Source organism: Hipposideros armiger, unplaced genomic scaffold (genome assembly GCF_001890085.2).
Source record: "Hipposideros armiger isolate ML-2016 unplaced genomic scaffold, ASM189008v1 scaffold_660, whole genome shotgun sequence".
Lineage (NCBI taxonomy): Eukaryota > Metazoa > Chordata > Mammalia > Chiroptera > Hipposideridae > Hipposideros > Hipposideros armiger.
In genome coordinates this window covers 655940-668724 of record NW_017732010.1, presented here as the reverse complement: position 1 = coordinate 668724, position 12785 = coordinate 655940, and the positions used below count along the sequence as shown (strand labels likewise).

The following is a 12785-nucleotide window of genomic DNA, read 5'->3' as shown; positions in this document are numbered from 1 at the left end:
CATGATTTCCTTAAATATGCCTACATTTTTATTTATAATAATTTTATTTCCTGTACTCATAACAAATCATTCAAATTATTTTATATTGTACATGTGCTATATGACCATGTAATATATGATATATGTATATTATGCCATGATAACATATTGCTACAGTTTTCATAATCTTTGAAAAAGCCCTGCTAAGTATTCTATACATAACCATCAGCAAACTCCTATCAGCTCTAAAGAGACATAAACTATAATTAACTGGTATCTTTTTACTTACCTTTCTTTTTAGGTACTTGGATAAATCATGGCCAGGGGCTGGTCAAGGAATATAATAAACACTTAATTTGGACATATGAGGCACCACATTTGGGCTACTGGATAGCAGCTTCACTTCCAGGAACTAGAGGTTTGTACAAATGAAAAAAAAGTAATGAAAAAAAATAAAATCCAAATAGTCATCCTGGAATTCATATCATCAGATCTCCATTTCATGCTAAGCATTGCCACTTAACCGCTATATGACACTGGAAAAAGCTTCTAGTCTCTTTATCTCAGCTTTGTTTTTTTCACATGTATAAGAAAAGGTTAAGCTTCATGAACTCTTAAGGTCTCTTATAGCTATCATGTCTGACAAATCTGTGCTGTATGAAATTTGTTCAAATCAAGTTTTTTTAATTCCCCTTAGTTTACTTTTTTGTGAATAAATTCTACCCAGATCAGTGAGAGCTTTTGGTTGTAAGACACAGGAACAGATTTTGGATAATTAAAATAATATTAGGATACAGCAAGTTCACAGGATGCCAGGGAAGACTGAAGAGCCAGATTCTAAAAGGCGGAAGCCCCAGAATCCCAGTTAGCACGCCTGCCTGACAGTCTTCACAAGATCACAGCTCATGATGGCTGACGCTAACCCTTTGCAGTCTTTTCTCACACTGTTCCTGATTACTCTAGGGATGAAGAATTTGGATGGCCCAGACTTATGTCATGAGCACACCCCTTGATTAGGGTTGGGGGTAGTAGTGTGGAGGAAGGGCTGTTGAATTATAGTGTCCCCAGATTGTTCCCAAGAGAAGACAAGTGATACCCCAAATGAAGATTGGCTTGACCTATGAACAGAGGTGGACAAAAACTAAGAATTGTCCACTTAGGGATGATCTATTCATATTCTAGATGAAATGAGCATTTCATTTTTTTCTAGATTTAGCATGGTATCAAATTACCTATATTGTTTGTACCTAAGGAAATTCTACATTTATGGTGAATTGTGTAAATCTCTCAAAATAGTCAAACATTGCATATATGATCTGTTAAATCTTTAAAAAAGAAAACTCTTCTAACCTGCTATAATATCATGTAATGTAATGTATGCCCCATGGGCCTGCCACCACCTTGGGGCTTATGGCTGGTCACTGGTGCAGACTGAGCTGCCTTTGGACGTTTCCTGATGCCAGCTTTGTTAAGTCAACTTGCCGCCCGTCAGCATCTTGTTGCTCTTGTGTCTTATCTCATTCTTCCATAACCTGTGGGTTTATATATTTACAAAAACAAAACAAAGCAAAACTTTGTGTCATTTTAGTGATGTTTTGGGAGTATGAGAGTTGAATGCCTATCTCATTCCTTCATCTTTAAATCGTGTATCACAGATAATTCTTTCAGTTTATCGAGTGTCTTGGCTGCCAGCTGAGAGGTAGCTGAGACCTGGCGGATGCATGCTGGTCGGGAATAGTCCCAATGCACGTCCTGACCCAGGATGCGAATGACATTTTACATAACATCTCTCTGCAGCAGCCCATCATCCAACTTTATTAAAGCCATTTATTAACAATTTGAAGGCTCTCACAGTTTTTAATGAAACACTTTTTTTAAAATAGTTTTTGATTTTCATTTTATGTTGACAACCTTTGAATTTTAAGTTGTGCAAGGTAACAAGACTTTTTTTAATGAAGCCAAAATTTAGTATTCCAAAAGAAGAAATAAAAGCCATTAGCCATATATGATCAAGAGGGATGTTCTCTCTGTTTCTGTTTGAACTTAGTACTTAGGAGATTATTTATTCAGAAGCCAGAGGGTAGTTACTTTTGTTCTTCATGATGCAAAATATCACACAGTCTTACCAGCTGTCTTATTCCATTCTAGGTTTGCAACTATAATGAAATATTGATGAAAAAGAATATTAATATTTAATACTTCAACTCAACTAAATTCAAGTTATTTCATTTTTAATAAAAGTAACCTAAGGAGTACTTGAGTTTTACATAGAAGTGTACCTTCCACTAAACATGTATCTGAAACAACCAACTTATATACGATAACTTTATGAATTATAAAAGCTCAATAATTTTCTAAAATAGGTTAAGGTTTTTTGTTTCAGCTTGTTGGGAAAGATTTTATGTGAATCAGAGTACTAAAGTAGAGGTGTAGGATTCCCGTTTAGTTTGAACTAGATACCTTCTAGTAATGCTTTTATTCTACAAGCATATCACAGTCAAAGGAACACTACTAGAAACATGGATAAGTTGATTATAGCTCTGGCTTTGCCAGTAACTAACTGGGTGAGTTTGAAACAGCTCATCTGAGCATGAGTTTTCTTGTTTTTATATTGCTGGAGTTGGATATGGTGATCCCTAATATCCCAAACGTTTTAGGATGTAACTACTGTAAAATCAAAATGGGATAGTTACTCTGCTGGAGCTAATTTAGTCGTAATTTAATTAATATGTGAATCTGTTTTTAAAATAAATCTTAAGTAGAATTCTAGAATTCCTTGAAAAAAATATTAAGTACAAAAATTAAAGCCAAGTGGTTTTTCATAGATTGTTATTGTTCTAGGTAAGTATGCAGCTGAATATAGAGTTTAATAAACAAGTGCTTGTTAATGTTTTTAAATATGCATTTTCAAATATATTTTGGTTTCAATGAAAATACATTGTAACCCCTTCTGGGTATACACACACACACACACACACACACACACACACACACACACGCAAATGCATAATTTTTGGCTATTGTCATACATACTAGGTGTGATCAACAAATACAGTGAGGGTTTAAATTTTTAAAAAATGTATTATAGTAAAAGACACATTGCCTTTAATCCCTCTTAAAACACTCCCCCTCGCTTCGAACGCACTTATCCCATCGTTCCTGCCACTTTCTGAAGCAGTTCTGGAAGTCCCCTTTTGTGCGTGTCTTTAGTTGTGCTGTTGTGGCTGCCTCGATGCCCTGAATTGAATCAAAATGTTTACCTTTCACGGTCAGTCTTACTTCAGGGAAGAGCCAGAAGTTGCACGGTGCCAGATCCGGTGAATAAGGTGGATGAAGACACACCATAATGTTTTTATTTGACAGAAATCGCTGTATCAGAAGCAATGTGTGACACAGAGCCTATCTGTTATGATCAGAAAATATGGTGAATGCTGCTGCAATCCAATGGAAAGGTGCCATCCAATGGAAAGGCAGGGATCTTTAATATAGGAAGGGGCGCCTCCAACCTTAGTAACAGTGTGTGACAAGTTTCAACTTGTTTGGTGCATTCAGCTGTGAGCTACGGTTGAGAGAAGGTGTGTTTTAAAGTGTGCCATAAATCATTCTCCATCATGACAGTGCTCTGTGTCACACATCGCTTCTGGTATATGGCAATTTCTGTCAAATAAAAACATTGCAGTGTGTCAACATCCACCTTATTCACCGGATCTGACAATGTGTGACTTCTGGCACTTTCCCAAAGTCAAAATGATTCAGGACATCGAGGGAGCCACAACAGCGCAATTAAAGACACGAAAAAGGACTTCCAGAACTGCTTCAGTAAGTAGCAAGAATGATGGGATAAGAGTGTTTGAAGCGAGGGGGAGTATTTTGAGGGAGATTAATGGCAATGTGTCTTTTACTGTAATAATTGTTTTTATTTAAACATTATTGTATTGTTTAATCACACCTTGTATAGTATCAGCTTCCTAGTTCCAAAAATGAGTTTCATTGAAATCCTGTGGAATAAAAATTGTTAGCATTACTGTATTGTGGAAACATATACTCTCATATTCTTAGGAGCAGAAGTTGAATTTCCCAGTTATAATCAAACTTTACTCAGTAGCAGCTCTGGATCCTGAATAAGAACCCGCAGATTGCATTGTTTCTCCTTTTTTTTTTTTTTTTTTTTAAGCTGAGCCATCTTGCCACCTGTTGGCAGCTCAGCGGCAGCTCAGTTCAGGCCGGGCATCGAACTGCTGTTGCTCAGAGCTTAAACTTTTGAGCGAGCTCTTAACCAACTGAGCCACTTGGCCGGCCCACTCATTCCTTTTTGATTGAAGAAATATATTGTGTAATGCTATACTTGGTTGCCTGTTAGATATAAGTGCTCTATTATTAGTTACCATATTTGAAAGTGTGGCCAACACTGGAGCGCTTGTCCTTACATAACCTTGAAGATTCATTTAACAAGGGTATAGTTTAGCCAACCCTTGAGTGCTTATCATGTGCTAAGCACTGTTCTGTTCTCAGTATCTTATAAGTGTTAACTCATAACAGCCCACATGGGTTACCTATGATGGATATGGACTGAGACACAAAGAAATGAAACTTGCCCAACACCACGTAGAAATAAATGGTAGGCCAAGATTCTATTTCAGGCACTCTGGCTCCAAAGTCTATATGTATGTCCACAGTGCTGCTTCTCCAAATCCTTTACCGTTACTGTTACTTTACTTTTATTAAATGAGGAATTTAAAGAATAGATCTAAGGACCTTGTGGCCCTCAGCCTCTTCTAGTATTCTTGGTGAAGGTGAGAGTCTCATTCTGGACGTTTTCTCATGGGAGAGATAACCAGGAAACCAGTTGCCCTACCACTCTCATCACCTTATCACCCTGAATACATATTACAGTTTAGTCAGTACTGATCAGTAGACTTGTTATACATTGCATTGTCGGAAGAGTCATGACATATTTTATCTATGTTTTTCAAAGGTCATTTATTTATATAAAGAACAAAGATCAACCAATGATATATTGCCCATTTTGTTCAATAACCTTTTGCCATCTTTCAATGAACTTCGTAATCCCTCATTCATAGAAGGACCTGTCTTTATTTGCGAAAAAACTGAACAAGGTGCTGATTACAGCCTCATCTGAATTGAACGTTATACCACGCAAGGAGTATTGAAAAGAGTGAAACAAGTGGAAGTCTGATGGCACAAGGTCAGGCGAGTATGGTGGGTGTGGCAACACATCCTATCCAAGCTCCAATAATTTTTGACGGATTATCAAACTTATGTGTGGTCTCGTCACGATGGAACACAACTCCTTTACAATTAACAAGCTCTGGACGTTTCTGGATGATGGATTCATTCAAACTGTCCAATTGCCGACATTACACATTCAAATTGATTGTTTGGTTCCTTGGTAGGAGCTCAAAAAACACAACACCTTTAAAATCCCACCACACTGAGAGCATAACCTTCCCCTGATGAATGTCTGCTTTTGATGTCATTTGAGGCGAATCATCACATAGGGACCACGACCGTTTGCACACCACATTGTTGTAAACAATCCGCTTCTCATCACCAGTTATCAGTCATTTCAAAATAGGATTGTTTTCCTCACGTTTAATGAGCATATGGCAGATGTTTATATGCGCTGTCAAATGAACTTCTTTGAGTTCATGCGGAACCCAAATATCGAGCTTGCTTACGTATCCCAGCTTCTTCAGGTGGTCATGAACGCTTGAATGATGGATGTCCAATGCTTCTGCAGTCTCTCTTGTCATGTAACGTGGATTTGACTCGATCAATGCCTTTATTTTGTTGTCATCAACCTCAGTGGCCTCCCTGATTGAGGAGCGTCGTTGAGATCAAAATCACCAGCACGGAATTTTGTGAACCATCGTTGGCACTAACGTTCATTAGAGCATTGTCACCATAAACTTTATGCAACTTTTCACAAGCTTGATGCGCGTTCTTCCCTTTATGGAAGTAAAACAGTAAAATATGGCAAAAATGCACAGTTTGGTCTTCCATCTTCAACTTGTAAAATCTCCAAAAGTCAACCAAATTGCTCAATTTTTTTTTTTAGAATGAAGCTAGAACTGTCAGCTGTCAAATGACATAGCAATAACATAGATGCGAATGACTCCAGTACTTCCAAAAATGAACTAGTGCCATCTGTTGCAAACATGTGTCATGACTTTTCTGACAACCCAATACATTTTTTGAATAAAATGAAGTCTTCAAGATACTGAAACAGATTACCTCAAAATTAGTTGCCCAATAGCATTGCTTTTCACGCCAAGCCTTAATAGCCAACACTCATCATTGTAGTATATTAGTCAGCTTTTACTGCAAAACAACATTGTATCTATGTGCTCATTCATAAAGGAGGATTGTGAGTTAACTGTGCCTCTCCTGGGCTCAGCTTACAGGGATCATGGCATCTTATTCTAGAGCCCAGGCTGAAGGAGTTGCAACTTTTAATCCTTCAAATCCCAGAATTTTTTGATTCCCTAGTCCTTTTATCTCTGTTTGCTTTGGCAAATTCTTTTTTGAATTTATCTTACATTTTCTTTTTTAACTAAATACAGTTAGTAATAGCCCACACTCACTACCAATATTCTATCTCAAAACTTCTTTGCACAAAGCTCAAATTAATTGGAAATATTTTGCTACTACGTAACTGGGGTTAGCAGTTTTAGTGCCTACTGAAACCATTTCCTCACTGCTCCTCCCTGGCCTAGAAGCCAGTGTCACGTATTTTAGTCTTCTGTGACAGCACCATTTTAGCATCTCGGTACCAATGCCTGTAATAGTCAGCCATTGCTGCAGTTAACACACAAACTTGTTATCTCAGTGGCTAACAATAGCAAACATTTATTTGTTGCTTACATTCAATAACTGTCGGGCTTGGCTTGGATCAATTCAACATTTATTCTCATTCCAGAACATAGGTTGAAGAAATAGAAACTCTCTGGGATGTATTATTTGTATATGAGAGAACCTTAGCAAGAGGGCAGGGCCATCTCATGCAACCTCATTTAAGGTGCTCACATTGCATCAAGCAGAGCAAGTCAGTTGGTTAAGCCCAAAGGGCAGGGAAGGTAGTCTCTACCCAATGGGAAGCCTGCCATGGGAGGGGAGCAAACAAATACAAGTTTTTACACATATTCAATCTGCTTCACCCAGGCTAGGACACAGTTGAAAATGTGATCTAAAATTACATATTTTCTCTTTATTTTGTTTGTTCGTTTATATTGAACCATTTAGGGTCAGGTATAAATGGAGACTCAAAGGACATAACTGCCTACCACACTGTGTTTCTCACGGCCATATTAGGAGGAACGATAGTCATCGTCATTGGATTTTTTGCTGTACTTCTTTGTTATTGCAGGTAAGAAAATATTAATCAATGTTTATAAACCCAGAAAACTATCAAATTATAGTCTCATGTCAGTATGTTCTAGATATTACAAAGTTTATTTGTAGAAGTCGGTGGTTTGATCTTTAAAATGTGACGATTAAAATTAAAATGGACATAGTGTATCAGTAGCGTTGCTATATAATGTACATATTGTGGGATGGCGTTTTTAAATGAACCTTCTAGACTGTAAGTTTTAAACATGCTTTGCCTTCTCTTGTACTGTAGGGATAAGTGTGGTACTCCACAGAAAAGAGAGAGAAATATCACTAGACTTGAGGTCCTCAAGAGAGATCAGACCACTTCAACAACGCACATAAATCATATCAGTTCAGTCAAAGTCGCATTAAAAGCTGAGGACAAGTCTCAGTTATTCAATGCCACAAACTCTTCATACAGCCCTCAAAAAAAGGAACCATCAAAGGCAGACGCAGAAGCAAGAGTGTCCATGGTAAAAACTCGGGACAGTTTTAAAATCTACAATGAAGAGGTTTCATTTCTGTCAGCCAGTCAAAATAATTACTCAAGGCACCCAACACAGTCTTTGGAGTCCGGTGTAGGGTCCAAACAACCTAAGCATATTAGCAACAATCTGTCTTCCTCTCTATGTGATGCTCAAGAGGAAAAGAGGTATCTCACAGGTAATGAAGAGGTTTATGGGCGTTCCCACATTCCTGAACAGCTTATGCATATCTATAGCCAACCCATTGCCATTCTTCAAACATCTGACCTTTTCTCCACTCCAGAGCAGTTACATACTGCTAAGTCAGCTACTTTGCCAAGAAAGGGACAGTTAGTCTATGGCCAATTGATGGAACCAGTAAATAGAGAGAACTTTACACAGACATTGCCCAAAATGCCAATGCATTCTCACACACAGCCCCCAGATGCCGGGGAAGAGAATATCCCACTGGAAGGTCAACAGAGCTTGCCATCCCAAACTTCAGATTGGAGCCGGTATTCAAACAGCTTACTAGAATCTGTTTCTGTTCCTGGAACGCTCAATGAAGCTGTTGTAATGACTCCCTTTTCATCAGAGCTTCAAGGAATTTCTGAACAGACCCTCCTGGAGCTGTCCAAGGGAAAGCCCTCCCCTCATCCCAGAGCCTGGTTTGTGTCTCTTGATGGAAAGCCAGTCGCACAAGTCAGGCATTCGTTTATAGACCTGAAAAAAGGCAAGAGAACCCAGAGCAATGACACTAGTCTGGACTCTGGGGTGGACATGAATGAGCATCACTCAAGCAGAAAACTCGAGAGGGAGAAAACTTTCATCAAAAGCATGCATCAGCCTAAGATTCTTTACTTAGAAGATTTAGACCTGAGCAGTAGTGAGAGTGGAACCACTGTTTGCTCCCCCGAGGACCCAGCTTTAAGGCACATTCTAGATGGAGGGAGTGGAGCTATCCTGGAGCACCCTGGGGAAGAGTCCCCAGGAAGAAAAAGCACTGGTGAAGATTTTGAAGCCAATACATCCCCCACTAAAAAAAGAGGCAGACCACCACTAGCCAAAAGAGATAGCAAAACTAATATCTGGAAGAAACGAGAGGAACGTCCACTGATCCCCATAAATTAACACTACGGATGGTTGTGTCTCTGCTGTCTCGTGCTGTTGATTATTGCTTCTTGTTGTAAATTGCAGTATGAACTTCCTAGGAAGGTGAGACGGAGCTATCTCATGGTCCCTGGACGTGTCTTAAGCAGAGTAAATAGTAAAATGGTAATTCAGTAGTGAGAGAAAAAGAGCCTAAGGAATGCTTTTTCTGACCCATTCTTTTCATTTATTTTTGGATGATAAATTTGAAGTATCCAAGAGTTCAAAATATAAAATAGCTTCAAGACTTCAGTTATCTGAAAATGTTGCTTAATCAGCCAATTTGGCCCCGACTCTCTTAAGAATAACATTGTGAAACGTGTACTCTTAAAGTTGCTTCCAAAAATGTTGCCTCTGCTTCAATGGCTACCCCTGTGAAATATTTAGAAATGAAACTATTCTTCAGGCATCATATTCTTGTGACATGTTACTATTATGTTCTCTGATGCCTATACTTGAAAATAACTTGATAAATGTTCTGGGTTGATGTAATTCTAGAGTTTAAAGGCCAACCAACATTTTCTTTTTTGTGTGATAAACAGCATGTGTATAGTATCAACCCCTAGGTAAATGCCATATTTATGTAAGATGAGCAAGAAGCTACTTGGTTGTTAGAGATGGAAACTCCAGCAATGTGGTACTTTTTGAATACAACTTTACAGAATAAATGGTAAGGTGTTAATTTGTTATTTAGAAATCTGAGAAATGAATACTGATATTGAAATTTAATTTTGAATTTTTTTTTATTTTATTTTATTGGGGAACAGCCATGGTCATTGGTTACACATTGCTTTCATGCTACAATGGCATAGTTGACTCTTAAGGAGAGCGCAGCTCATGATCGCCCATGCGGGGATCAAACCGGCAACCTTGGTGTTATCAGTACCGTGCTCTAACCATCTGAGCTAACCGGTCACCCCTATTTTGAATCCCCCCCCCCTTAAAAGTAAAGTGAGTTTATCTGTCAAGGAAAACTTGTAACCAATCTGAAAAAAGTAAATATCTTTAAGACTCAGTGATACATATTAGCTAAAATCAATTTTTTAGATATTTCTTCTATTAAAAAAATTCTCACATTTAAATGCTATTAAATTTGATTCTTTAAAAAAATCAATGAATTGAAAGTTTCTTGTGAACACTAAAAAGTTAACAAAATATGAGGAGCTAAAGGGAATAAACATTTCAATTTTTTCTGAAATGTCGATGAGCTGAAAAAGAAATGTCATTTCCCTGAGACTCAAAACTACCTTCAGGACATTAAGTATATCTATAGATTTTTTTTTTCTGTTCACATTCATAAAATATGCTTGAGAAAAACAGTTTCAATTTCATGGGAAAAGTAAATGTTTTTTTCTTAAATCACTTAGTAGCCTTTGTAACATTTCCCCCTAGTTTTGCAAGTAATATAGTCATATCCTTTTCATCATAGTAAAGAATTCAGTGTGAACACATTCAACAGCTGTTTTTAATTACGTGTCTTCAACTCTGAATTATCAGTCATTCATAAGTCCTAAAAATAAAGCTCTTTGTTAATTATAATCAACACATCCCAATTTTCTTTAAATTTCCATGAAGGCAAATGTCCGAAGCAGCTTCCCCTGACCCATGGTGGGGAAAAATGAAATTAAATTGCTCATCCCTTATAATCAATATGAGAGCATATAAACAAGTTGAAAGAACCAAAATTAGCCACATTAGCTTTAGTCAAATTATAGATGGATGTACAATGAAAGACAACAGCTTTTTTTTGCCAAGATAGTAGACTTCAGCCAATTTTTTTCCTATAACCACTTCTGAAGCATCTAACCTGTCAGATAACACTGCTCCTTTTCTCTGTGAACCCAAAGAACTTAAAGACCAAGGCAAAAGTTTGCTATATTTTACCCCAATCCATAGAAGGGATAAATGTTTTGGGTAATAGATAGGTTTACTTTTTTGCAGGGGGAGGGTAGTGATAAGACCCAAAATTAAAGGAGGCTTCTTATTGGTCTTATACAGAAAGATGCATAAAAAGCGGCCTAAATGAAAATGACTTGGAAAAGGTTAAGGAGTTAGTGCTCTGCTGAAGTGCCTTTGATATAGACTTGCTTTATTAGAAGGATATGATAACATCTTTCTTAAATGTGCATTTTCTTTCTGTTACCCAAATTAAGCAGATGTGCGGTTTTTATTAATTAAATAAAACATAGACCTAGTGTTTCACGTTGGAACAATGAAGTGTGCATGCAAGTAATATTTATCTTTCTTTTTGGAACCCTGTTTATACTGATACCTTGTTTATGTTGGAATGAAGTTAGAAACTATATAGAAAATGTTGTACTTCAATATTTTAAGTGTATATTCCTCCCACCTTTAAGTAGAAGTGTTTCATCTCTCAGCTTAGTAATGGAATCCGTGGTTGATGTAAGGGTATGCCGCTTACTCATTCTTGTGTAAAGAAAATGAGAGGATGTAACCCCAAGGGCTTTTCTAGAAATACATTTTTGGGTTTCAGAATAAAACTTTATTTTTTTATACACTGCACATTCTGTTCTCAATTGGGAAGTATAGGCAATTTATCTTTTCTAATGATTAAAAATGTGTAACTTCTCATTTGTGAGTAGTCACAAATTTTCTGTTAAAAAGCTGAAGCCATCTACTTTTTCTTAACCCAAGTGATAATCTACAATATTCACAGCTTTCTTAAATTTTTAAATGGAAAAACCAACCCAGTTTTTTGCAAATGTAAACCTAGAGAATTTTGGTCACAAATTGTTAACATTTGTGGATCCTTTGTATATACTTTGGATATATCTTAAAAGCAAAATTATCCCTCAATTAACTGATGGATTCGTTTACTAAAGCACAGCTATATGTATTTTTGAATACATATTAAGATCTTGAGACTTTATAAAATCCATTTTTATGACATTTATGCAGTTGTATAGGGATTCCACCCTTTTATAATACACAGTATACCACAAAGATCACAAATGTTGAAGAATAAAAGCACTTCTTTGCTTTGGCAATCATTTTCAGATCACTTCTTCTGTGTTTGAGTCCTCTGGTATCGATGCATATTATAGAGTTTTAGGGATGTGTGGGTCAAATAATGTCCCTTAAAACTTCCCCGAAAGGTGAAGCTCAAAGTTACATATTCATTTATAGGCACTGAGTTACTCATTCCCCTGTGTACTATCTTTGTAAAGAATTTAACCACGTTAATCTCCTCCTCAGGCCTAGAGTTGACATTTTGCCCTCTTGTTTCCAAGTGTTTCTATCTTTTATATTCTTTCATCAGAGGAATCTCACATTTCACTGTATATTTATTGTCATTACTACTGTATTTACTGCTGAAAACTGTAACAAGCTGAAGATTTGTAAAATGTTAAACATAGTTCATTAAAGATAATAAAATAAATCAAAATGTACTTGATGCATTGTTTAATTTTGGATAAACTGAAATATTCCTCTCTAAATTGTCAATCTAGTAAATGCTCAATTATTACTTTTTTCCTATTATACTCCCTATAGTAAAATAAACATTATATATTTAAATACCCTTTGTTTACATAATGAACTTGATTTCTCTTTTTATGCCATGTTCTCCAAACTTCACATTTTTATTATGAAAGCTGATTATAGACAAATTGTTTTTCCTCCAATAAGAAGCTTTCTTAAGGTAATCTAGCAGAATGTAAAATAAGTTGCAATTCCCAAAATAGCTAAGTGAGAAAATGATATAACATCTTTTCACCTTTAAAAAAATTCTTTGGACTTTAAACCTAAGACTAAATGATAACAGTCTTTTTACACTTAGAA

The 12785-nt window shown here is 36.7% G+C and overlaps 1 protein-coding gene across 1 annotated transcript in view; it reads left to right on the top strand.

Moving 5' to 3' along the window:
• The window catches only part of FAM171B (family with sequence similarity 171 member B), a 62650-nt gene extending 50251 nt beyond the window's left edge, over positions 1 to 12399 (top strand). The window contains exons 6-8 of the mRNA XM_019626138.1: positions 281 to 397; positions 7243 to 7366; positions 7622 to 12399. Coding sequence (XP_019481683.1) covers positions 281 to 397; positions 7243 to 7366; positions 7622 to 8966 — 1586 coding nt within the window. The 3' untranslated portion in view covers positions 8967 to 12399. The remainder of the gene's footprint in view (positions 1 to 280; positions 398 to 7242; positions 7367 to 7621) is intronic.
• Positions 12400 to 12785: the final 386 nt, after the last annotated feature.